The sequence below is a fragment of the Salmo salar genome, chromosome 23, assembly GCF_965601325.2.
Source record: "Salmo salar chromosome 23, fSalSal1, whole genome shotgun sequence".
NCBI classification, from domain to species: Eukaryota; Metazoa; Chordata; class Actinopteri; order Salmoniformes; family Salmonidae; genus Salmo; species Salmo salar.
Genome location: NC_138313.1, coordinates 7284487 through 7312436, shown reverse-complemented (window position 1 = coordinate 7312436; position 27950 = coordinate 7284487). Strand labels below are relative to the sequence as shown.

Genomic DNA, 27950 nt, shown 5'->3' with positions numbered 1-27950 from the left:
AGAACATGGAGAACAAGCCATACGATGAAAAATACTGGAGTTTTGGGGCAGGTACAGCTGACTAGCGCAAAATTGTTTGGGGGGGTGGGGTTTTACAAATCGAGAGTACAAAATAATAACGGATAAAAACGATTTTTCCCCCATCACTATAAAGGAAACACAACCCATGCATTACATCGTAATCTTAGTAATAATTCTCCAATAGAGCGGCCTGTTTAATTCTATCTGGATTAAAGTGAGAGTAGAGTGTTTATCCAGAAGCCTACAGTGTGTGTGTTTTAATTACATGGAGTATGCACAGTTCTGTCTGCAGACAGAGATTATCTTAGAACCTAGCTGGAACTTTATATACACTACCGGTCAGAAGTTTGGACACACCTACTCATTCAAGGGTTTTTCTTTATTTGTACTATTTTCTATATTGAAGAATAATAGTGAATACATCAATACTATGAAATAACACATATGGAATCATGTAAAAACAAAGTGTTAAATAAATACACATTTATTTTTTATTTTAAATTCTTTGAAGTAGCCACCTTTTGCTTTGATGACAGCTTGGCACACTCTTGGCATTCTCTCAACCAGCTTCATGAGGTAGTCACCTGGAATGCATTTCAATTAAACAGGTGTGCCTTGTTAAAAGTTAATTTGCGCTACTTGGTAAAAGAGTCCATATTATGGCAAGAACAACTCAAATAAGCAAAGAGAAACGACACTCCATCATTACTTTAAGACATGAAGGTCAGTCAATACGGAACATTTTATGAACTTTGAAAGTTTCTTCAAGTGCAGTCGCAAAAACCATAAAGCACTATGATGAAACTGGCTCTCATGAGGACCGCCACAGGAAAGGAAGAACCAGAGTTACCTCAAACTACATAGGATAACTTCAGAGTTAACTGAACATTGATTGTAGCACGAATAAATGCTTCACATGGTTCAAGTAGCAGACATCAAAATCAACTGTTCAGAGGACACTGCGTGAAATCAGCCCTTCATGGTCGAATTGCTGCAAAGAAACCACTACTAAAGGACACAAATAATAATAAGAGACTTGCTTGGGCCAAGAAACATGAGCAGATTTTTGAGATTTTTGGTTCCATCCGCGTGTCTTTGTGAGAAGCAGAGTAGGTGAACGGAAGATCTCCGCATGTGTGGTTCAAAAATAGCCCTTACACAGCCTGGAGGTGTGTTTTGGGTCATTGTCCTGTTGAAAAACCAATGATAGTGGGACTAAGCTCAAACCAGATGGGATGGCATATCACTGCAGAATGCTGTGGTAGCCATGCTGGTTAAGTGTGCCTTGAATTCTAAATAAATCAGACAGTGTCACCAGCAAAGCACCACCACACCTCTTCTTCCATGCTTCACGGTGGGAACCACACATGCAGAGATCATCCGGTCACCTTCTCTGCATCTCACAAAGACAGAGGTTGGAACTAAAAATCTAACATTTGGACTACAGACCAAAGGACAGATTTCCACCGGTGTAATGTCTATTGCTCGTGTTTCTTGGCCTAAGCATGTCTCTTCTTATTATTGATGTCCTTTAGTAATGTTTTTTTTGCAGAACTTTGACCATGAAGGTCTGATTCACGCAGTGTCCTTGATGTTGAGATGTGTCTGTTACTTGAACTCTGTCAAGCATTTATTTGGGCTGCAATGTGAGGTGCAGTTAACTCTAATGAACTTATCCTCTGCAGCAGAGGTAACTCTGGGTCTTCCTCTTAATTGAAATGCATTCCAGGTGACTACCTCATGAAGCTGAGAGAATGCCAAGAGTGTGCAAAAATGTCATCAAGGCAAAGGATGGCTACTTTGAAGAATCTAAAATCTATATACAGTTGAAGTCGGAAGTTTACATACACTTAGGTTGGAGTCATTAAAACTTGTTTTTCAACCACTCCACAAATTTCTTGTTAATGTAACCGATGTGAAATGGCTAGTTAGTTAGCGGTGGTGCGCGCTAATAGCATTTCAATCAGTGACGTCACTCGCTCTGAGACTTGAAGTAGTGTTTCCCCTTGCGTGGCAAGGGCCGCGGCTTTTGTGGCGCGATGGGTAACGATGCTTCGTGGGGTGTCAGTTGTTGATGTGTGCAAGGGTCCCTGGTTCGAGCCCAGGTTGGGGCGAAGAGAGGGACGGAACCTACACTGTTACATTAACAAACTATAGTTTTGGCAAGTCGGTTAGGACATCTACTTTGTGCATGACACAAGTCATTTTTCAACAATTGTTTACAGAGATTAATTCACTTATAATTCACTGTATCACAATTTCAGAGGGTCAAAAGTTTACATACACTAAATTGACTGTGCCTTTAAACAGCCTAGAACATTCCAGAAAATGATGTCATGGATTTAGAAGCTTCTGATAAGCTAATTGACATCATTTGAGTCAATTGGAGGTGTACCTGTGGATGTATTTCAAGGCCTACCTTCAAACTCAGTGCCTCTTTGCTTGACATCATGGGAAAATCAATAGAAATCAGCCAAGACCGCAACAATTTTTTTGGAGACCTCCACAAGTCTGGTTCATCCTTGGGAGCAATTTCCAAATGCCTGAAGGTACCACATTCATCTGTACAAACAATAGTACACAAGTATAAATACCATGGGACCACACAGCCATTATACAGCCCAGGAAGGAGACGCGTACACGAAACAGGAACAAAAGTATCTACATCCACAGTAAAACGAGTACTATATTGACATAACTTGAAAGGCCGCTCAGCATGGAAGAAGCCACTGCTCCAAAACCACCATGAAACATCCAGACTACGGTTTGCAACTGCACATGGGGACAAAGATCGTACTTTTTGGAGAAATGTCCTCTGGTCTGATGAAACAAAAATAGAACTGTTTGGCCATAATGACCATCGTTATGTTTGTAGGAAAAAGGGAGAGACTTGCAAGCCGAAGAACACATCCCACCCATGAAGAACGGGGGTGGCAGCATCATGTTGTGGGGGTGCTTTGCTGCAGGAGGGACTGGTGCACTTCACAAAATAGATGGATTCACGAGGTAGGAAAATTATGTGGATATATTGAAGCAACATCTCAAGACATCAGTTAGGAAGTTAAAGCTTGGTCGCAAATTGGTCTTCCAAATGGACAATGACCCCAAGCATACTTCCAAAGTTGTGGCAAAATGGCTTAAGGACAACCAAGTCAAGGTATTGGAGTGGCCATCACAAAGCCCTGACCTCAATCCTATAGAAAATCTGTGGCAGAACTGAAAAAGCAAGTGCGAGCAAGGAGGCTACAAACCTGAATCAGTTACACCAGCTCTGTCAGGAGGAATGGGCCAAAATTCACCCAACTTATTGTGGGAAGCTTGTGGAAGGTTCCCCAAAACATTTGATCCAAGTTAAACAATTTAAAGGCAATGCTACCAAATACTAATTGAGTGTATGTAAACTTCTGACCCACTGGAAATGTGATGAAAGAAATAAAATCTGAAATAAATCACTATTATTCTGACATTTCACATTCTTAAAATAAAGTGGTGATCCTAACTGACCTAAGACAGGGATTTTTTACTAGGATTAAATGTCAGGAATTGTTAAAAACGGAGTTTAAATGTATTTGGCTAAGGTGTATGTAAACTTACAACTGAATATATATATATATATATTTATTTTTTATTTATTATGATATATTTTTTACCCCCTTTTTCTCCCCAATTTCGTGGTATCCAATTGGTAGTTACAGTCTTGTCCCATCGCTTCAACTCCCGTACGGATTCGGGAGAGGCGAAGGTCGAGAGCCGTGCGTCCTCCGAAACACAAACCAGCCAAGCCGCACTGCTTCTTGACACAATGCCCACTTAACCCGGAAGCCAGCCACACCAATGTGTCTGAGGATACACCTGGCGAACGTGTCAGCGTGCATTGCACCCGGCCCACCACAGGAGTCGCTAGTACGCAAAGGGACAAGAACATCCCTGCCGGCCAAATGCTCCCCTAACCCGGACGACGCCACCCCGTGGGTCTCCATGTTGCAGCCAGCTGTGATAGAGCCTGGACTCGAACCACTCGGGAGGCCCTCTAAAATATTTTTATGATTTGTTTAAAATGTTTTATGTTACTACATGATTCTATATGTGTCATTTCATAGTTTTGATGTTTTCACTATGATTCTACAATGTAGAAAATAGTAAGAAATAAAGAAAAACCCTGGAATGAGGTGTGTCCAAACTTTTGTCTGGTACTGTATGTAGAAGGTGAAATGGCTGGCAAATTACTAGCATGGCAAATAAAAAAAGAAACAGAAGAAAAATAAAATGTTACAGTAGATCCACTTCAAATTAATGAAACTTTTAGACAACTCTATGAAGACTGGTACTCCTCTAGTTTGCATTGTAACTCAGTGACTCTTAATGCCTTCCTGAAAGATATCAATCAAGCAACTTTATCCGAAGAAGCAAAGCTAAATTTACATCAAGACATTACTACTGAGGAACCATCACATGCTATGGGTTCCCTCCAAAATGGAAAGGCACCAGGATTAGATAGGTTTCCTTAGAATAATGTAGGCAATTCTCTGAGAGGTTGATGCCTCTTTTTCTCCATTTGATCAAGACTTGTCTGGAGAAAAAACAGCTTCCTCATACTTTACTGAAAAAGAAAGATCACACGGTGTGCTCCTCCCATAGACCAGTGTCACTTTTAAAATGTTGATTATAAATTGATTGCTAAAATATTAACTCTGCGCCTAGAGTCTGTGCTGCCCAATCTCATCCCCACAGACCAAACTGGTTTTGTACAGTGTCGTCTCTCCTCTGATCATTTTCGTCAATATGTCGGCATTCATTTTCATAATAATGATCTTAAGACCCCAAATGTTTTAGTGTCCCTTAAGGCTGAAAAAGCATTTGACAGCGTGGAGAGGAATTACCTTATCAAGGTTTAATTTTGGTCCAATATGTATCTCTTGGATTCAAATTATTTACACTTTACCAATGGCAGTAGTTAAATACTCAACCCCCTTCCTGTTGTCTCAAGGGACCAGTCAAGGTTGTCCGGCCAGACTTTTTGCTTTGGTCATAGAACCGCTTGCCGTCAAGATTAGAGCACATGACCAAATTGAAGGAATTACAATTAGAATAGAATACCATGTTATATCATTGAATGCCAATGATGTCTTTCTCCAAGACCCCTCATACTCAATTCTATTCCTCCTGTCATTGACAAAGTTAATTGGTCCAATACAGAGATTATGTCTATATACATACACACACACACACACACACACACACACATACACACACCTTCAACCCCAAACCTTTACAAGACCAATTCAATAGAATGTACATGATTTGTATCAATTGAACTACATTCCAGTTATTGAAATGGTTGCCACACAAAAAGCTGATTTCTCTTATTTTGTGCACAAATTTGTTTACGTCCCGGTTAGTGAACATTTCTCATTTGCCAAGATAATCCATCCACCTGATAGGTGTGGCATATCAAGAAGCTGATTAAACAGGGTGATCATTACACAGGTGCACCTTGTGCTAGAGACAATAAAAGGCCACTCTAAAATGTGCAGTTGTCACACAACACAATCCCACAGATGTCTCAAGTTGAGGGAGCGTGCAATTGCCGTGCTGACTGCGGGAATGCCCACCAGAGCTGTTGCCAGATAATTTAATGTTGATTTCTCTACCATAAGCCGCCTCCAACGTCGTTTTAGATAATTTGGCAGTACGTCCAACCGGCCTCACAACCGCAGACCACGTGTGTGGCATTATGGTATGGGCAGGCATAAGCTACAGACAACAAGCACCATTCCATTTTATTGATGGCAATTTGAATGCACAGAGATACTGTGACGAGATCCTGAGGCACAATGTCATGCCATTCATCTGCCGCCATCACCTCATTTTTCAGCATGATAATACACGGCCTCATGTCGCAGGAATCTGTACAAAATTCCTGGAAGCTGAAAATGTCCCAGTTCAACCATGGCCTGCATACTCACCAGACATGCCACCAACTGAGCATGTTTGGGATGCTCTGGATCGACGTGTACGACAGTGTGTTCCAGTTCCCGCCAATATCCAGAAACTTCGCACAGCCATTGAAGAGGAGTGGGACAACATTCCACAAGCCACAATCAACAGCCTGATCAACTCTATGCAAACGAGATGTGTCGAGCTGCATGAGGAAAATGGTGGTCACACCACACCTGACTGGTTTTCTGATACACTCCCCTTACCTTATCTGTGACCAACAGATGCATATCTGTATTCCCAGTCATGTGAAATCCATAGATTTGGGTCTAATACTGTAATTCAGACACATTTTTTACCTTTTAGCATGTTGTGTTTATTCTATTCAGTGTATGTTTGAAAGCACACAAATGTTCCTACAACCTCAGACACAAACTCTCTCAGTTAAAAATCATTCACAGTGTTTACTATACACCAGAAAAACTTCACAAAATGAATGCTGAAATGTCTTTGCTTTGTTAGCGCTGTAAGAGGCAAGCGGGTACTTTATCACGTTTTAGACATGCAATCTTATTTAAATATTTTGGGAATCAGTAATCAATACATTTTCAGAATGTTTATAGAGTTCTATCCCTCTCACACCCATCGTGTGTCTATTTGGGACTAGAGAACTAGTTCCATGGAACAAGAAAAATATATATTGGATCTGTCTGTGCTTGCAGCAAAGAAATGTATAACATTATTCTGTAAATCAGATAGTCCCCCTACTTTAACACACTGGCTTTGACTATCATTTATTTTTCAACAGGACAATGACACAACACACCTCCAGGCTGTGTAAGGGCTATTTGACTAAGAATGAGAGTGATGGATTGCTGCATCAGATGACCTGACCTCCACAATCACCCGACCTCAACCCAATTGAGATGTTGCTCAATTGGTGCTCAACAATTGGTGCTAAACAAGTGCTCAACATATGTGGGAACTCCTTCAAGACTGTTGGAAAAGCATTCCTCATGAAGCTAGTTGAGAGAATGCCAAGTCTGTGCAAAGCTGTCATCAAGGCAAAGGGTGGCTACTTTGAAGAATCTAAAATATATTTTGATTTGTTTAACACTTTTTTGGTTACTAGATGATTCCATGTGTGTTATTCCATAGTTTTGATGTCTTCACTATTTTTCTAAAATGTAGAAAATATTACAAATAAAGAAAAACCTTTGAATGAGTGGCTGTCCAAACTTTTGACTGGTACTGTACATCTTTGTTTTGTTTTTCCAAATAGATCGTTATATAGCGTGAGTATTCAAAATGTTGCATCTCATTTTTTTTAATCTCTCGTTGGCGAAGTGTGAGAGGGTCTTCAGTAACCAAATGCAGATTCTCCAAGTGTTTAATGTCCTTTTCAGTATATTTTAATTAATCTATAGTGTTCCTATTTAGAGAAGAAGTAAACGCTATGATGTTCCCTCTAATGTAGGCTTTCAGGGTATCCCAGATCATTAAAGGGCATACTGGTCTCGTGTGGCTCAGTTGGTAGCGCATGGTGTATGCAACGCCAGGGTTGTGGGTTCGATTCCCACAGGGGACCAGTACGGGGGGGGGGGGGAAATATAAAAATGTTTGAAATGTATGCATTCACTACTGTCAGTCGCTCTGGATAAGAGCGTCTGCTAAATGTCTAAAATGTAAATGTACTGCTGTGTTCCGGTACACTTCAAAGAAAATATCGAAGTGACTATTAACATACCGTAGTCAATAAATGAATGATTTGCCAGTAGCAATATGTTGAATCTTCAAGACTTGTGTCACAGGAGGTTCCTCAAATTCAATGGAAAAAGTGAAGAGTGGTTAGATAAAATTATAGTATAATAAACACAATTACAAATTATGGAATAAAGAAAAATATATTCTTGAATAGGATTTGTGTACATGAGAATAAAAAGAAAAGCACCATTCATTAGGATGTGTTGTTCTCCATACTTTTTGAAGTCCCAAATCTTGTGTTATGGACAAGCGCTGTAGACATATTGGACAATGATTGGACATTAGTCGATGATTGATCAAAACTGGCATCTAAAATACAATTAAACCCCCCCAAAAGATAGGAAATTGTGACACCATGGCGGTGAGATCATTAACAAACTTGGAGTCATCGTGATTAGGGAAGCAGCAGTTTAGTAAGATGACCTCAACGTTGTCAAGGAAATCTAACAAAAATAAACCGACCATTGTTATCAGACTTCATTTCTTCTGGGGAAAAATACACTAATATACTAATCAGGATGGCAACACCTCTAGAGTTGGATGTAAATGAGGAATAGAACACTTTGCCAAGCCATACAGATCGAAGTTGCTCATGAGCAGTTGGTAAAAGATGGGTCTCTTGTAGAAAAGCTGTCTACTCTCTCTTTATTCAAATAAAGACAATATTTTTTCTTTTTCAAAGTGCTTCCCAAACCATTCACATTATGTTGTATTTGAGCATTTCATTTTGAAATTCATAATCATTTTCGGAGTGACATAATAAACACAGGAAAAACAAACAAAATAACACCACAACACAATAAGCACATATAACAAGCAAGACATGAGGAAAAAAAGCATCCCCTACACTCCCAATAATGCTCCCTGAAAAATGAAAAGGATTCTTATTATCTGACCGTAATCCATCCTAATATGGCCATACAACTTTAAATGGTATTAGATATTGTATAGGCCTAGATTATTTGGATCGTTATAACCATATACATAAGAGGGCTCCAAACAACATTATTGAATTATTGGTAGATCATCAGTTCAAAAAAAGTTTGTCAACTATTAGACCAAGTCTCAGTCAGTTGGACCAAGTCGGAGTGGTCTGCTCTGCTTGATTCCACAGAGCGGTGCCAAGACGACCAATGATTGTCCATTATGGCCCCAAAAAAAGTCTAATAATAATAATAATAATAATTGCTGCAAAAAAATAGAAACAGCTTGTTGATCATTGGCCTCATTAACAGGTCGTCTGCTCAGTTTGAATCTATAGAATCATTTTACCTATCGACTGATGGGCGAGCAGAAAAATATTTATCCATTGGCCAAATTAATACAGCAAAATAAAAAGCCTTTGTGACGCATTTCGGTCAAATCATAAGGCGATGGTCTGCTGTAGCCTAGGCCTACTTGAATCTTAAGAGGCTGCATAACCCATCAATGACAGCAGCCAAAATAAAATACATATTTCCATCAGAATGGAAGTAGAGCTAGGCTACTGTCTGAATGATTAGACGGGAGACTGGCAAAGCGGTTGCTCGTCAGGCCAGTTTGATTACCTCTACATGCATTGTGATTCTTGGTGTCTTTGGAGTCCGTGAAAGTAAACGTGATGTCCCGGAAAGTGACAATCAGCCTGCAGGGAAATAGCAGCTTTCTCACTTTTGCATCCCACAAGTGCGTACACACTTCGTTGAACGATGTCCTCTTTTTCACCATCTCAGCAGAGATCCGCATAAATGTGCACTCTCTGGCCCTGGTACTTCATATTGCCAGCAGCCTCACCAGCCAGCCGCATAATGGTCTGCTTCGTCTCCAGGCTAAACAGCCTTGTGATCATACAACTTGGCTTGTATGTGCGCGGCCCGGTGCGGGTGGTAGGTGTCCAAGTTCGTCGCAGCTGAACACCTCGCAGAGAAAATAACAAATTAATGGGTTGTTGTTTTTAATTATGTCGGGAATGCCCAGCACATGGATGTTGAATTTCCGACTATGATCCTCGATTTGTTGTCAGTCTTCCTTTAATGCTCCCAGACAGACTAAACAACTTCTTTGCTCGCTTTGAGGACAATACAGTGCCATTGGCACGGCCCGCTACCAAAACCTGCGGGCTCTCCTTCACTGCAGGCAACATGAGTAAAACATTTAAACGTGTTAACCCTCGCAAGGCTGCAGGCCCAGACGGCATACCCAGCCGTGTCCTCAGAGTATGCGCAGACCAGCTGGCTGGTGTGTTTACGGACATATTCAATCAATCCTTATCCCAGTCTCCTGTTCCCACATGTTTCAAGAGGGCCACCATTGTTCCTGTACCCAAGAAAGTTAAGGTAACTGAGCTAAATGACTACCACCCTGTAGCACTCACTTTCGTCATCATGAAGTGCTTTGAGAGACTAATCAAGGACAATATCACCTCCACCCTACCTGGGACCCTAGACCCACTCCAATTTGCTTACTGCCCCAATAGGTCCACAGACGACGCAATCGCAATCACACTGCTCTAACCCATCTGGACAAGAGGAATACCTATGTAAGAATGCTGTTCATCGACTACAGCTCAGCATTTAACACCATAGTACCCTCCAAACTCGTCATTAAGATCGAGACCCTGGGTCTCGACCCCGCCGCAGCAGCGCCTCTTCAACCTCAGGAGGCTGAAGAAATTTGACTTGTCACCAAAAACACAAACTTTTACAGATGCACAATCGAGAGCATCCTGTCGGGCTGTATCACCGCCTGGTACGGAAACTGCTCCGCCCATAACCGTAAGGCTCTCCACAACGCATCACCGGGGGCAAACTACCTGCCCTCCAGGACACCTACACCACCCGATGTCACAGGAAGGCCAAAAAGATCATCAAGGACAACAACCACCCGAGCCACTGCCTGTTCACCCCGCTATGATCTAGAAGGCGAGGTCAGTTCAGGTGCATCAAAGCGGGGACCAAGAGACTGAAAAACAGCTCAAGGCCATCAGACTGTTAAACAGCCATCACTGCCAACATACTGACTCAACTCTAGCCACTTTAATAATAGAAAAATTGATGTAATAAATGTATCACTAGCCACTTTAAACAATGCCACTTTATATAATATTTACATACCCTACATTACTGATATCATATGTATATACTGTACTCTATACCATCTACTGCATCTTGCCTATGCTGTTCGGCCATCACTCATTCATATATTTTTATGTACATATTCTTATTCATTCCTTTACACTTGTGTGTATAAGGTAGATGTTGAGACACTGTTAGGTTAGATTACTTGTTAGATATTACTGCATGGTCGGAACTAGAAGCACAAGCATTTCGCTACACTCGCATTAACATCTGCTAACCATGTGCATGTGACAAATAAAATTGGATTTGATTAATGACATGTGCTCTGCTTTGATTTCCGCATAGTTGTTATCCAGCTCTACAAGCCAGTGGGAGAAATCTGTTGCTAATGTCTCTAGATTTCCCAGATTTTGAGTTTGCACCCATGCTTTTTTGAGCCCTTCAATTGATTCTTGGATCGGATTCAACTTTTGATCAAAACCTATGGCGATTTCTTCACGTAAAACTCTATATAATGGATGTGCGATCAGTACCGACTAAGTCTTTGCTGCACGTATTGTGGTCGCCTCTGCCAGCCATGTTCGTGGTGTTAGTTAACAGGCTTGTAAAACAGGATAGCTTATACACTGATGGCTTGTATGTTATCTGATAAATCAATTATTTGCTGCAACTTGGTGCAAAATAAATGGAGAGATTTCGCTTTGCTTCTTACATTTTAAATTAAAATAATATGTTTGTTAGGAGAAGACACCTGACGCCTGTGTTCATTGCATGCTGCCGGAACAGGATGTAATTGGAACCGATGGTACTTCCAATCAAAGAGAGAAGTGCTTCTGATTTTTCCTTAAACATTTCTCCTAACCACCAGACAGGGGGCCCAGTTTATGTTGTAATTGGAGCCTGGGATTAGTGGGAATGAGTGTTCAAAGGAACTGCCCTATCTGCATACCCCATTGTCCTAACACACAACACATGGATTTAAATTGGAGGGAAAACGAAGACAGTTTAGTTTAGCCTATATCTAGTGAGGGTGTCTGGCATCCCTGGTGAGGAGTTTATGATACAGTAGTAATGTATATCTTCAAAGTGCACAGAAAGAAGAGCAGCAGCAGCTGCCGTGTTAACACTCACAACCCCAAGAAACAAATCAGAGAAAAGAGGAGAATATCTGTTGCACTTGTTCACATAATCAAACCATAGTTCATGTTTAATTGTCAGGCCCCCGGAGAAGAAAGGGAAAGAAGAGAAGACAGAGAGGAGAGGAGAGAAAGAGGAGATGAGGGAAGGAAGGAGAAAAACATAGGAGGGGTTCCGTTACTACCAGTCAGGGTTGGGTGGATTAATTGAAAAATGTCATCCGTTACCGATTACAGTTACATGAAAAATAAAGTAAATCAGTAGAGCTGGGACAATAAACCGAAAATTACAGACACCAACATTGCCCTCCTCTTACCGAAGCAATTTTCCTTCCGTCGCCATTTTTGGTTACTATGCTACACAACGTTCTTGCAGATTTGTGGGTTCTAAAACCATTATTTGGTCAACAGTAGGTTAACCTGCTTCTTTCGCTGCTGGCTCTAACGCCATCTCCCCTCTTTGCACACAGAATGAAGGGAGAGAAGCATTCTGATAAGCGCAAGCATACTGACAGTTGAGCAACATCTCAAAATGTAATTGCAATTCTGGTCCCTGGGAAGTCACTAGCAGATTACCTGTGATTAGGGGGTCTGAACTGGGCCCAGTTGGAAACTAAAGGACTTGTGTCCAATAACTGAGGGAAGCAGGATGTTTTTCAGCTGGTATGTACTGGGCATGAAGCTCCTATGGATGCTACCCAGGGGTTTATCTAAGCTGACATATGGAATTGTTTTAAGCTGGTCATTAGTGATGCACCGATATGACATTTTTGGCCGATACCGATATTTTTCTTGCCAAAAAACCCGATAACGATAACCAATATTTACAATTTTTGCAGCCTTTTAAGCATTCTAGTACAGTTAAATAGTTAACACACACAGATGGACGCAGCGGTCTAAGGCACTGCAGCTCAGAGCAAGAGGCGTCACTACAGTCCCTGGTTGGAATCCAGGCTGTATCACATCTGGCCGTGATTGGGAGTCCCATAGTGCGGCGCACAATTGGCCCAGCGTCGTCCGGGCCATCAATGTAAATAAGAATTTGTTCTTAACTGACTTGCCTAGCTAAATAAAAGTTTACACACACCACACTGACCAAAAAGTTATTTTGTTGGCATTTACATATGTCCGCATTATCAGTAAAACATAATCAAAACCTATTTATTTCACTTACTTGCTGTGCTGTTTTGTTGTTCATTTTGTTCAGTCATTTCATTCTCAACCAAGATTTCTATGGAACGCTGTTTGGGTCTTTTCGAGTCAAAAAAGATACACGTCAAATAACACATCTGTTTCAGTAGTTATGGTTAGCTAGCTATCTATATAGCTAGGTGTCATCATCTAAAATAACCCTAATTTATAAGACAGTTCTTATTTGGTTAATGGTGGTCGGACCCATCTAAGTGAAGCTAGCCACAATAAGGATTAGCCACAATAGTGGACTTTGCGGTTAGACTTCAAAATAAAAGTATGGCATAATTCTACTATTTGTATTCATTTGCATTACTGTCAATGACATACTTTTATTTTGAAGGCAAACCGCAAATGTCACTATTGTGCCTAATCCTTATTGTGGCTAGCTTCACAACACATAACCCGGTGCGGTCGAGCCTCACCAGCCAGGTGAAGCTAGCTGGCTGCTTATTACGTTAGCGTTGGGCAACAGAGTTAAGTTGCTGACTAGCCATTTATTTTCATGAACTGAAGTTCAATTTCAATAGGCGAACAACAAGTGGCAACCAAGCTAATATTTACATGGATTCCTAAATCATTGCTAAGAATAATGAAAATGACTGCAGGTTCTACTGGTCATTTTTTTCAGGTTGGTTGTATTGGTGCTAGCTAGGTACCAAGCTAAATCTAGCTTCCCCAGAACTTGCGGTCGAACAAATGATGCTTTATTACCAACGCTGTATTGTAAACACATCGTTCGTGGCCGAAGTTTGCAGACTTTTTTGTACAGCTTTGACAGTGCTACTGTATCTTTTTTGACACACAAAGAGCCAAACGGCGTTCCATAGTATGTGTCGTGAAGCTAATCGCAGTGACGCCATTACTGTGTAATTCCAGTAGAGCAACATCTGAAAAATAGCGCACTTGGTAGTTTGTACCGGTGCCCAACCAGTCGGTGAAAGCCAGCATCACCCACAACAGAGAACGGTTGATTGTCAAGGGCAATGAATTCCATTATCTTGGCTTTAATGGATTTCATCTTTGAGTTGTCTCGCTGAAAGTTTGTTGCTTGATCCACACAGCAGACATTGTGGGCTAGTTTAGGAATGCTGTGTTGCACGTTTAGCGCAACATTTTACGTGGCGTCAAAACGTCATGTACCTACGTTATATAGGTATGCACGTCAGCTTTGACATCGGTTTTGCACAGAGGCGTTAAACTAGACATCGGCCTATACCGATGTTGGCATTTTTAGCTAATATCGGCCGATTCCGATATGTTCACCGATATATCACGCATCCCTAATTGTCATACTATGGATCATTTGGCTATTTGATTTTGAATTTTAGGACCCCTTTAACACACACACAAATTAATAGAATTTGGCATTTACTACTATGGCCCAGAGAAGTGCATTGAATAACACATTCATAAATGGCAAAAAAAGACCGTAAAAAAATAAAAAAAATAATAAGAAACCAGGTTTTGCCGTGTTTGTCCTAGATCTAGGAAATTATATATATTTATTTTTTATTCACTCATACTTAACCCAATTATTCAGTAGGCACACATTTGTTTTTAAACTGGTACTGGTTACCTTCAGACAAGTCCCGTGACACTTGTGGGGTATAGGTTGTAGGTCAAACCGATTTTCGGGATGCTTCATGGTCTGACAAACACCGCCCTTAAGATCTTTAACTTACACTAACGGATTTTTATGGGGAGTTTTTTTATGTTACAATCGACTCTACGGGGTTAAACTAATTAGCATGTCCAAGCAGGAATGCATTATTCAAGATACTTTGATGTGCAACCTTAACCAGTGATTGTCATGAATTTTTGGTTTGACAGACAACAGGGCAAAATTCAAAATTAGGGTTCCAAAATGTTCAGATTTTTTTCAATATAGAGATGAATTTGCTTACATCTTTTTGGGCACTAATATCACCTAAAATAATTAATGTGGGACTAATTCACCACATGAGGAAGTGGTTAGTTTGCCAACTCTAAATATAGCCTAATTATCACTGATAGGCCTATCAGTTACACTGCAAACTATCTAACAGTAAATTGAATGTATAGGTCTATGCCAGGGTTCCCCAACTGGCAGTGATTTTATTTGTCCCCTCAAGTTTTCTAAATAAATAAAAAATTAAAAAACATTTTATTTTTGAGACATAAAATTCTCTAAAAACACTAGCAAATCAGCTCCAAATTATTTTAAATTTGGAAATCTGTTCCAAAGTATTCCCACGCATAATAGAGAGATATGTTAAGGTTTGAAATTATAATGTTTTAGCAAAATATTATCTGTTTGGGCGATCAATTTCCAGTTTACAAATTGTTCGTAAATTCACTCTGGTTATCTACTCTGATTTTAGAGCACTCTGGTCTGAGTGTGCCAGAGTGCAGAATAACTGATGAATTTACAAACGCTCAACACCTGTTGAATATGAACAGTGTCAGTAAATGTTGGCAAAACAATGTAATTAAATTGTTGCCAGCAGCACAGTGACAGTCACCAACGCTCTAGGTAACATGAAAACTGCCTAACCAACTCTGCTAGGGTGAGTAAAATAGTCAGAGAGGTGTTCTTATTTGTGTCTGGAAGTAGCTAGCAAGCTAGCCAACTTTAGCCAGCTAGATTGGGTGCTTGACTGCCGTTGAGGTCAGAACACTTGGTTCAAACCTACTCCTCGGGCAGAGCGTCCAGCAATCAGAAAGCATTTTCTCTCCCGCTACTCAGAGACAGAGTTCAAGAGGACTGTAATATGCTACAAATGTCTGATTGACCAGTGGGCCAGGTGTAAATGATTTGGAAACCTTACCTATTCATTCAATCAACTGGAATACAAAAGAAGCCATCTACACTTGATGGGTCATCGATCAGCTGGACAATAGAATCTTGCTGAGTTGAGAGGATGTGAGAAGTCTTGAGGGTGAGTGAAATAACAGCAAGACCGACAATGTTATCAAATTTTCCTATTGATATTAGATTAAGTAATCCTAAATGTAAATCAGCATTTTTTTAAATTATTATTATTATTATTATATTTTTTAAATATAACTGTAATCCTGATTACACTTCTTTTTTTTAAAGTAATCCGGGTTGATTAAAGTTTACATTTTTGTAATCATATTACGTAACTACTGTTACATGTATTCCGTTACTACTCAACCCTGCTCCCAGGCTATTCAGTCTCAAAGAATGCTTTAAAAGGGGTCAGCATGATTCAGTTCGGCTGGCGCCTAGACTAGTTTGAACCGAACGAGTGTGCTCGCATACTCCCTTATTAAAAGACCTTCGCTTGAAAAATGAGAAAAAAAGCAGCAATTGTACTGTTTGTCATGGAGACGCCGTAGCCACTATACACTTCCTCAAAATAGTCCAAATGAATCTAAAATAACACATTTTGACGTTTTGGAAAGGAGATTTTAGTCACGCAATTTTACACCTAAAATATTTAGTGCGGTATTTCTCAATTAAAAAATGTGACTTTGGCTACAGACTTCGGCTTGCCTCCAGAATTTTTTTGTGTGTACCCGAACAGCCCCCCCCCCCAAAAAAAACTCACCAAAGTCCAAAACAAACAAAAATCTCAAAATGACATAACACACATGCACACACTCTTCTGAACTGTTCCGGCTGGGCAGCATGCAGACGCCTTAAGAGCTCATCAGCCACCAGAAGCTCACACACATGAACAAACACACACACACACAAACCCTACGGCTACTGATGGGGGTTTACTCAATATTAATTCAAGATGTGAAATTGTACAAAACAATGAAGAAGATGCAGAGCAATCTACAAATTAAGTGCCTCATCTGAGACACTTAACAGCCCTACTGCCACAGTAACTCTCTCTGCAGTCCTCTTGATAGCCTGCATTGGAGGAGGAAGTGTGTGGGTAGTTAAATGAAGAATTCCTTCACGTCCTAGCCTAGCTGGGGTTCTTGGGAAGTCGTTAGCAGGTTACCTGTGATTAGGGGGTCTGGACTGTGCCCAGTTGGAAACTAAAGGCCTTGTGTCCAATAACAAAGGGAAGCAGGATGTTTTTTTAGTTTTTTTAAACAGTTGGTCGGTACTGGAATGGAAGCTCCTAGACGGATGCTGCCCAGGGGTTTAGAGCCCCAATCAGGCTGGGGAGTGGCAGACAAACACACACACACACTAGACTAAACACACTGTCAAAACACAGTACTCACCTCATGTGACTCATAGATTGTATATCTAACTAGATGTACAAACAAACCCAGAGATGTGCCATGTAACAGTAGGACACAGGCCAATTCAAAAACAATACTTAACTGGTCAGATATTTTCAAGTCAGATTTCCCTGACCCAATTCCATGTAAACCATCAGGAGGAAAAATCCAACTGGCCCTGGACCAGTACTAAGCAGCATACATCATGTTCCACGCTTAATGAGAACGAGACAGCCAGGAGATCTACTTGGCAGTGAATCCCCAATCCTCATGTATCCCTAATAGACATCCCAAAACCCAGTATCCCTGTTTTATGGCTTTGGCGCTCAGAAGAAGTTTCAATTAACAGGTGTGCCTTGTTAAAAGTTCATTTGTGGAATTTCTTTCCTTCTTAATGTGTTTGAGCCAATCAGTTGTGTTGTGACAAGATGGCCCAATTTGGTAAAAGACCAAGTACATATTATGGCAAGAACAGCTCAAATTACCAATGAGAAACAACAGTCCATCATTATTTTAAGACATGAAGGTCAGTCAATGCGGAATATTTCAAGAACTTTGAAAGTTTCTACAAGTGCAGTTGCAAAAACAATCAAGCGCTATGATGAAACTGTCTCTCATGAGGCCTGCCACAGGAAAGAAAGACCCAGAGTTACCTCTGCTGCAGAGGATAAGTTAATTTGAGTTATCTGCACCTCAGAAATTGCAGACAAAATAAATGCTTCACAGAGTTCAAGTAACAGACATCTCAATGTCAACTGTTCAGAGGAGACTGTGTGAATCAGGCCTTCATGATGAAATTGCTGCAAAGAAACCACTACTAAAGGACACCAATAAGAAGAGACTTGCTTGGGCCAAGAAACACAATCAATGGACATTAGAACGATGGAAATCAGGCCCTTGGTCTGATGAGTCAAAATGTGAGATTTTTGGTTCCAACCGCCATGTCTTTGTGAGACGCAGAGTGGGTGAATGGATGATCTCTGCATGTGTGGTTCCAACCATGAAGAAGGAGGTGTGAAGGTGCTTTGCTAGTGACACTGTCAGTGATTTATTTTGAATTTAAGGCACACAACCAGCATGGCTACCACAGCATTCAGCAGCGATACGCCATCCCATCTGGTTTGCGCTTAGTGGGACTATCATTGGCTTTCAACAGGACAATGACCCAACACACCTCCAGGCTGTGTAAGGGCTATTTGACCAAGAAGGAGAGTGATGGAGTGCTGCATCAGATGACCTGGCCTCCACAATCAACAAACCTGAACCCAATTGAGATGGTTTGTGATGAGTTGGACCGCAGAGTGAAGGAAAAGCAGTCAACAAGTGCTCAGCATATGTGGGAACTCCTTCAAGATTGATGGAAAAGCATTCCAGGTGAATCTAGTTGAGAGAATGCTAAGAGTGTACAAAGCTGTCATCAACGAAAAGGGTGGCTACTTTGTAGAATCTCAAATATAACATATTTTGATTTGTTTAACACTTTTTTGGTTACTACATTATTCCATATGTGTTATTTCATAGTTTTGAAGTCTTCACTATTATTCTACAATGTAGAAAATAGCAAAAATATAGAAAAAGTAGGTGTGTCCAAACCTTTGACTGATACTGTATATATAACCAGCATTTCTACCACAGCATTCTGCAGTGATACGCTGTCTCTGGTTTGCGCTTAGTGGGACTATCATTTTTTTTTTTTTTTTTTTTACATTTTTTGTGTAAGATTTTTTTTTAAATATATATATATATATATATACACACATACATACATACATATATATACATACACACACACTCTCTCTCTCTCTCTCTCTCTCTCTACCGGTCAAAAGTTCAGCACCCCAACAACGTTCTAGCCATTTTATTTGTATTTATTCCTTTTTTTACCTGGTGAGTTAACTGAGAATATGAATGTGATATGTTATTGTCCCACCTAGCTACTAATATATATTTTAGAATGAATGCACTAACTTGGTCCTCTAACACTACACAGCTGATTCAAATAATCAACTAATTATCAAACTTTGATCAATTAGAATCAGCTGTGTAGTGTAAAGGGATAAACCAAAACGTGCAGTGTTTGGGAAACGCTGTACTAACTGGAAATCGCTCTGAGCGTCTGCTAAAAGACTCAAATGTACATGTAACTTTATAGGTAGTACATTCAATAACCACTGACTGCAATACCCAGTACAAGCAAGAACATATTAATATTTGATCAAAGTAGAAAGAAGATTCTTGTTTTCTGCATTTTTACAGGTAACAAGTTATGTTACATTCGTGGGACCCAAACCTGGCTGTCTTTAGCTACTGAAACTATGACAACTCACATCTTTCTCTGCTGTTCCGGTTCGTTCTTGCTGGTCCGGAATTAGTTTTCTTTTGTTTTTATTTTCGGTTCTCTTCATTTTCTCACGTGGAAAAATAACCAATGAAATGTGTTTCACAGTTACTGTAGCTAGCTAACTTTAGATCTGCTTCTAGCTAACTAACTTTATTAGCATCTTCCTCACATTTCCTTCGAAAACTTGAAATTTATAGCTGCTGACGTTGTATTAAATAGAGTCTAACTGGACCAAATCTGACCGTAAAAATGCATCCCCGTTCAAATACATTAACGTCAAAGCTTTTGACAGGCTGTCAGTCACTTGGTTGCTGTAGTTACAAGCCACCCGGTGGTCGTATTTCCCTGTCTATATACAGTATTTTACGCACAACAGCTAGATCGCTTGCTACTGAGAGAACCTTGCTAGCTACCTATTATCTAGCGCGCAAAAATTTTAAGGCGAGGTCGAAAAATTACAGGAGAAGTACACCAAAAACGATAAACATTTTCCGAGTTCTCCGCAGCCCTGTGACCTCGCTGTCAGTCCCCAGACAGATAGATAGCAAGCTATGCTAGCATCGTGGCTGGCTACCTGCAAAATACACGTTCTGACGTTGTCATTGTCACACTTGTCATTTTTTCTTGACAGGTGATGAATGTCTCTTTCGGTTGTCCTCCCTATTCTTTTAAATTGTCAATCTTCCATCCTCGCCGGTGGTTGGTGATCTGTGTGCACAATTTGCAGTCACGATTCGCTTCCTGCTGAATCTCCTCTCACGTTTCAACCGCATTACCTCCCGCTCATAGTATCATAGACCACTGGTCTAGGTTCTGCATGTCTTCAAGTTGTATTTAACACATACTAAAGTAATTCAGATCTGATCTGTCATCAGCTTTTCATATGTAGACATTGTGCGAATTGAATACAAAACATGCAGCCCTTGGCGTTAGACCCTAGGCAAGAAGAGCGAATGTGTTGGTAACGGCTGCCATCTCATGTTTGAAATGGGTAAAGATCTAACCAGCTGCCAAGCTCATTACTTTTCATTTTTTTTACATGTGACATTTTCCACGTATAATTCTCCCTATCGACCACTTTATATAATTGTTCAGTTATTGAAGTTTATTTTAATAGTGTTGGACAACATTTATAGAAAACGTTATTTTATTCCTTTTTATTGAAAGGCTTCTCCCTAAAACATCTTATTTTGTATAACACATGCAAAAAAAAAAAATGTTGCTTCTGCCGTTGACACCAGACCCCGACTTCCTGCTATGTACTGTTTTAATGTGCACTCCTGCCAACACTCCTGTTTTAATGTACACTCCTGCCATTCTGATGTGGTTCCTTCTAAACCAGACACATAAAAAAAACAGACCATCATTTTGTTTTTGTTGTTTTAACAATGATGAAGTATATAAACATATTTCTAAAGTGTTATTCACATTGGTTTTGTGTGTCGTAATTTATAAACAAAACAAGAATCCTATGAATACCAGCAATCTCTCCTAATAAAGTAATCACTATAGCTGACCAGCTACAGTAGGTGGCCGACTGATGGCTTCAATGCCTTACATCTACATAGTTCATTAAGTACACCCATCTAGTACCAGGTTGAACACTCCTTTGCCTACAGAACATCCTGAATTCTTCGGGGCATTCTACAAGGTTTCGGAAACGTTCCACAGGGAGGTTGGTCCATTCTGAGGCTTTGGCATCACGCAGTTGCTGCAGATTGGTCAATGGCACATTCATGCTGCGAACAGCCCGTTCCATGTCATCCCAAAGATGTTCCATTGGGTTGAGGTCTGGGGACTGTCCAGTCCACTTAAGTAAACTGAACTCACTGTCATGTTCCAGGCAATGTTTTTCCATGCCTCAATTGTCCCGTGTTTGTGATCGCGTGCCCACTGGACCTGCTTCTTCTTGTTTTAGCTGATAGGAGTGGAACCCGGTGTTGTCGTCTGCTGCAATAGCCCATCCGGGACAAGGATCGATGAGTTGTGCATTCCGAGATGCCGTTGTTTGTCAAACTATTCTCACTGTTGAACTGTGCCATTATTTGTCTGTTTGTGGCCCACCTGTTAGCTTGCCATTCTCTTTCGACCTCTCATCAGCTAGCTGTTTTCGCCCACAGGACTGCCACTGGATTTTTTTCTTTTTTTTCTTCACCATTCTCGATCAACCCTGGACATCATTGTGCTTGAGAAGCCCAGGAGAGTGGCTGTTTCTGAGGTACTGGATCCGGCGCACCTGGCACCGACGATCATTCATTTTGGGTACCTCGTTTTGCCCATTGTAACGTTCAATCGAACAGTAACTGAATTCATCGATGCCTGTCTGCCTGCTTTATATACTGTAGCGAGCCATAGCCACGTGACTCACTTTCTCTAGTGGTGTACCTAATAAACTGGCTGCTGAGTGTATATCTACCATTTTATTGGAAATACAGTGCATTCAGAAAGTATTCAGACCCCTTGACGTTTCCCACATTTTGTTATGTTTCAGCCTTACTCTAAAATGTATTAAATCGTTTTTTTCACCTCATCAATCTACACACAATACCCCATAATGACAAAGCAAAAACAGGTTTGTAGAATTTTTTGCTAATTTATATATTGTTTTACTGAAATATAACATTTACATAAGTATTCAGTCCCTTTACTCAGTACTTTGTTGAAGCACCTTTGGCAGCGATTACAGAATCAAGTCTTCTTGGGTATGACGCTAAAAGCTTGGCACACCTGTATTTAGGGAGTTTCTCCCATTATTTTCTGCAGATCCTCTCAAGCACTGTCAGGTTGGATGGGGAGCGTTGCTGCACAGCTATTTTCAGGTCTCTCCAGAGATGTTAGATCGGGATCAAGTCCGTGCTTTGGCTGGGCCACTCAAGGACATTCAGAGACTTGTCCCGAAGCCACTCCTGCGTTGTCTTGGCTGTGTGCTTAGGGTTGTTGTCCTGTTGAAAGGTGAACCATTGCCCCAGTCTGAGGTCCTGAGAGCTCTGGAGCAGGTTTTCATCAAGGATCTCTCTGTACTTTGCTCCGTTCATCTTTCCCTTGATCTTGACTAGTCTCCCAGTCCCTGCTGCTGAAAACATCCCCACAGCGTGATGCTGCCACCACCATGCTTCACCGTAGGGATGGCCCCAGGTTTCCTCCAGACGTGATGCTTGGCATTCAGGCCAAAGAGTTCAATCTTGGTTTAATCAGACTAGAGAATCTTGTTTCTCATGGTCTGAGAGTCTTTAGGTGTCTTTTGGCAAACTCCAAGCTGGTTGTCATGTGCCTTTTTACTGAAGAGTGGCTTCCATCTGCCATTCTACCATAAAGGCCTGATTGGTGGAGTGCTGCAGAGATGATTGTCCTTTGGGAAGGTTTTCCTATCTCCACATAGGAACTCTGGAGCTCTGTCAGAGTGACCATCAGGTTCTTGGTCACCTCCCTGACCAAGGCCCTTTCTCCCCCGATTGCTCAGTTTGGCTGAGCGGCCAACTCCAGGAACAGTCTTGGTGGTTCCAAACTTCTTACATTTAGAAATGATGGAGGCCACTGTGTTCTTGGGGACCTTGAATGCTGCAGAAATCTTTTGGTACCCTTCCCCAGATCTGTGCCTCGACACAATCCTGTCTTGGAGTTCTACGGACAATTCCTTCAACCTCATGGCTTGGTTTTTGCTCTGACAATGCACTGTCAATTGTGGGAACTTATATAGACAGGTGTGTGCCTTTCCAAATCATGTCCAATCAATTGAATTTACCACAGGTGGACTCCAATCAAGTTGTTGAAACATCAAGGATGATCAATGTTAACAGGATGCACCTGAGCTTAATTTCTAGTATCATAGCAAATGGTCTGAATACTTATGTAAATAAGGTATTTCTGTTTTTGGAAAAACCTGTTTTCACGTTCTCATTATGGAGTATTATGTGTAGATTTCTGAGGATTTTTTTTTCATTAATCCATTTTATAATAAGGCTGTAATGTAACAAAATGTGGAAAAATATAAAGGGTCTGAATACTTTCCGAAGTCACTGTAAATGCCAGTTATAGGCATAGGTCAGAAAAGGATTAATAAAAAAATATTAACCCATTAATTTAAAACTACAATAGAGTCTGTCTAAACAGATACATCCACAAACCATGCAGAAAATGTCATGTACTGTAAAGAAATTCAAAGCAAAATAAACATCTAATACAGACAGAGATTTGCATACGCCAGTGTAAGATATCAAAAATCTAATGAAGATAATACAGTAGCAAAATTGTTTAAGGAGGGGTTGAAACTCTATCCCAACATAATTAAAATGTTAAACCATGATTCCGTTTGGAAAGCAATAAACACAGTGTGGTGGTCCATTCGCGTCTAAAGCATTTGTTTAAAATAAAAGGATAACAACTGTTATAACTCATTTTGGACCTAGCACCAAATGCTACTGTCACTTAAATACAGCTTAGGAATTAAATCCGCAAGTTCCACTGGCATCAGTATGCTTGGCTTTAGGCCTCAGATCCAGAGACTTAGAAAACTTCTTAAAACTGTGGCATTGTGCTCATATAGAGACTGGTTTGCCATAAAGCTGGGAATAATCTTTACATCTTTCGTATGGTAACAGGTTCTGACATTTCAGCAGGAAGACAGTTCTAGTCAACACATCCATAGGATCTTTAAAATCTGGACATTCTTTACATTTTGTGACATCATCAGTAACAGACAATTTCAATGGTAGATGAAGTACCATAACAAACAGGAAACAAACAAGGTGTCTAACTTGTATAAATATAGCTTCGTCCCCTCAAGCAACATGCAACCACTTTACACTTACAAACTAGCCTCGTTAGAAGCTTAAAGGAGGCACTTTAATCTTGTCTGGCTAGCTCAAGGTTGATTGTCCTGCGAGCCATGAAGAGGTTTAAAAAACGTCATATGTCAGTACCAGTCAACAATTCTTGCCACCAACAAAATGTTGAATATCGGGGGAATTCAATCATCGAAGCTGTTCAGATTTTGATGTGAGGATGCAGAATCAATAGACCATTTATTTTGGTATTGCCCTCAGGTCGCCAGTTTCTGGTCTCAGGATCAAGAATGGCTGAAAATGCAAAACATTGATCTAAAATTGACCCTAGAAATAGTACTGATAGGAGATCTGGAGAGACCAGGTCAGTCAATTAACAATTTTCTAATACTCTTAATAAAAGTTATTATCTTCAACTCGCAATCTGTGGATTCTATTTGATTAGATCACAGCATAGCTGAAAGACGTGCGTAGAAATCTGAAGAGGGTGGCCAGCAGAGATACAGTGGCTTGCGAAAGTATTCACCCCCCTTGCAATTTTTCCTATTTTGTTGCCTTACAACCTGGAATTAAAATACATTTTTGGGGGGTTTGTATCATTTGATTTACACAACATGCCTACCACTTTGAAGATGCAAAATATGTTTTATTGTGAAACAAACAATAAATAAGACAAAAAACAGAACTTGAGCGTGCATAACTATTCACCCCCTCAAAGTCAAAACTTTGTAGAGCCACCTTTTGCAGCAATTACAGCTGCAAGTCTCTTGGGATATGTCTCTATAAGCTTGGCACATCTAGCCACTGGGATTTTTGCCCATTCTTCAAGGCAAAACTGCTCCAGCTCCTTCAAGTTGGATGGGTTTCGCTGGTGTACAGCAATCTTTAAGTCATACCACAGATGCTCAATTGGATTGAGGTCTGGGCTTTGATTAGGCCATTCCAAGACATTTAAATGATTCTCCTTAAACCGCTCAAGTGTTGCTTTAGCAGTATGCTTAAGGTCATTGTCCTGCTGGAAGGTGAACCTCCGTCCCAGTCTCACATCTCTGGAAGACTGAAACAGGTTTCCCTCAAGCATTTCCTTGTATTTAGCGCCATCCATCATTCCTTCAATTCTGACCAGTTTCCCAGTCCCTGCCGATGGAAAAACATCCCCACAGCATGATGCTGCCACCACCATGCTTCACTGTGGGGACGGTATTCTCGGGGTGATGAGAGGTGTTGGGTTTACGCCAGACATAGCGTTTTCCTTGATGGCCAAAAAGCTCAATTTTAGTCTCATCTGACCAGAGTACCTTCTTCCAAATGTTTGGGAGTATCCCACATTCTTTGTGGCGAAAACCAAACGTGTTTGCTTATTTCTTTCTTTAAGCAATGGCTTTTTTTCTGGCCACTCTTCCATAAAGCCCAGCTCTGTGGAATGTATGGCTTAAAGTGGTTCTACGGACAGATTACCCAATCTCTGCTGTGGAGCTTTCCAGCTCCTTCAGGGTTATCTTTGGTGTCTTTGTTGTCTCTCTGATTAATGCCCTCCTTGCCTGGTCCATGAGATTTGGTTGGCGGCCCTCTCTTGGCAGGTTTGTTGCGGTGCCATATTCTTTCCATTTTTAATAATGGATTTAGTGATGCTCCGTGGGATGTTCAAAGTTTCAGATTTTTTTTTAGAACCCAACCGTGATCTGTACTTCTCCACAACTTTGTCCCTGACCTGTTTGGAGAACTCCTTGGTCTTCATGGTGCCGCTTGCTTGGGGGTGCCCCTTGCTTAGTGGTGTTGCAGACTCTGGGGCCTTTCAGAACAAGTGTATATATACTGAGATCATGTGACAGATCATGTGACACTTAAATAAAGTCCACCTGTGTGCAATCTAAGTAATTATGTGACTTCTGAAGGTAATTGGTTACACCAGATCTTATTTAGGGGCTTCATGGCAAAGAGGGTAAACGCATATGCACGCACCACTTTTCGTTTATTTTTTATTTTTAAACAAGTTATTTTTTTCATTTCACTTCACCGATTTGGACTATTTTGTGTATGTCCATTTACATGACATCCAAATAAAAATCTATTTATATTACAGGTTGTAATGCAACAAAATAGGAAAAACGCCAAGGGGGATGAATACTTTTGCAAGGCACTGTAGGTGGGAGGGGCTGAGGGAAGCTGAGGGAAGCTGATGGTTGGGATGTGGAATTGGAGATAAGTTGGTGTGGAGTTGCTGGGCAGGAGATAGAATGACGGTCAAAAGATAAAAGTATAACAAATATTTTTCAAAAGTCAAAATAAAACATGACAAAAAGTACGTTTGAATGACACTGAGGGGTAGTGTTTTTACAGCTAATGCCAGTTTTCCTGAGGCTGATGCCGTGCAGGTGTTTGTACACATGCATATACACAGAGGGTCTCATTCAAATGCACACATGTGCACATAGACGGACACACACACAGGTAAATAGTGCCATACATGCACTCAAACATATTCAGTTGACCTTGCTGTTATGATGTTTGTTGTCCTTGATGTATTTGTTGTTTTTTGCATTGTTGTTTTCCTTTGTCTTTCTATTTTTTCTCTTCTTAATTTTATTGGTTGTTGGTGCATTGGGTGGGGGGCGGGGGTCTTGGTGGTGGGGAATGTAATTCTTAAAAAAAAAAAAGTACTATTAATAAAAATAAAAAAATTCTGGGGGGATGTGGGGGGGGTCTCGGATGGTTGAGGGGCAGCTCTTGGGGAACTGTGGGGGGAATCTTGGAGGGCTGGCGGTTGGCTGATCGATACCTGGTTTGGGTCCCAGTTTTTTGACCTTGCGGGAGATCTGTCGTCGTGCCCTTAATCAGGGAGTTGACCCTACTTGCTTCTGTGTGTCGCTCTGGATGGGAGTCTAGTTATCTAACAATATGATGTAGTTGTTGAGCGGCTTCATTGCAGGTATATTGTATGTTTTAAACATTCAATAACAAAATGGGGAAAAAATAAATAACAAAGTCAACAGTTTGGACACACCTACTGATTCCAGTAATTTTCTTTATTTTTACTATTTTCTACATAGTAGAATAATAGTGAAGACATCAAAACTATGAAATAACATGGAATCATGTACTAACCAAAAAAGTGTTATATTTGAGATTCTTCAAAGTAGCCACCCTTTGCCTTGATGACTGCTTTGCACACTCTTGGCATTCTCTCAACCAGCGTCATGAGGTAGTCACCTGGAATGCATTTGAATTAACAGATGTGCCTTGTTAAAAGGACATCAGGAAACAGGGGCCCCTATCTACATCGATGGGGCCGCAGCGGAGAAGGTGGAAAGCTTCAAGTTCCTTGGCGTACACATCACTGCCAAACTGAAATGGACCACCCACACAGACAGTGTGGTGAAGAAGGCGCAACAGAGCCTCTTCAACTTCAGGAGGCTAAAGAAATTTGGCTTGTCACCTAAAACCCTCACAAACTTTTACAGATGCACAATTGAAAGCATCCTGTCGGGCTGTATCACTGCCTAGTATGGCAACTGCTCCGTCCGCAACCGCA

The 27950-nt window shown here is 40.7% G+C and overlaps 1 protein-coding gene across 2 annotated transcripts in view; it reads right to left on the bottom strand.

Moving 5' to 3' along the window:
- LOC106583985 (microtubule-associated serine/threonine-protein kinase 2) overlaps positions 1 to 21576 on the bottom strand; it is a 103010-nt gene extending 81434 nt beyond the window's left edge. For both annotated transcript variants that reach the window (XM_045706499.2, XM_045706498.2), the window contains exon 1: positions 19624 to 21576. In XM_045706499.2, coding sequence (XP_045562455.1) covers positions 19624 to 19701 — 78 coding nt within the window. In that variant the 5' untranslated portion in view covers positions 19702 to 21576. The remainder of the gene's footprint in view (positions 1 to 19623) is intronic.
- Between the last annotated feature and the right edge of the window lie 6374 nt (positions 21577 to 27950).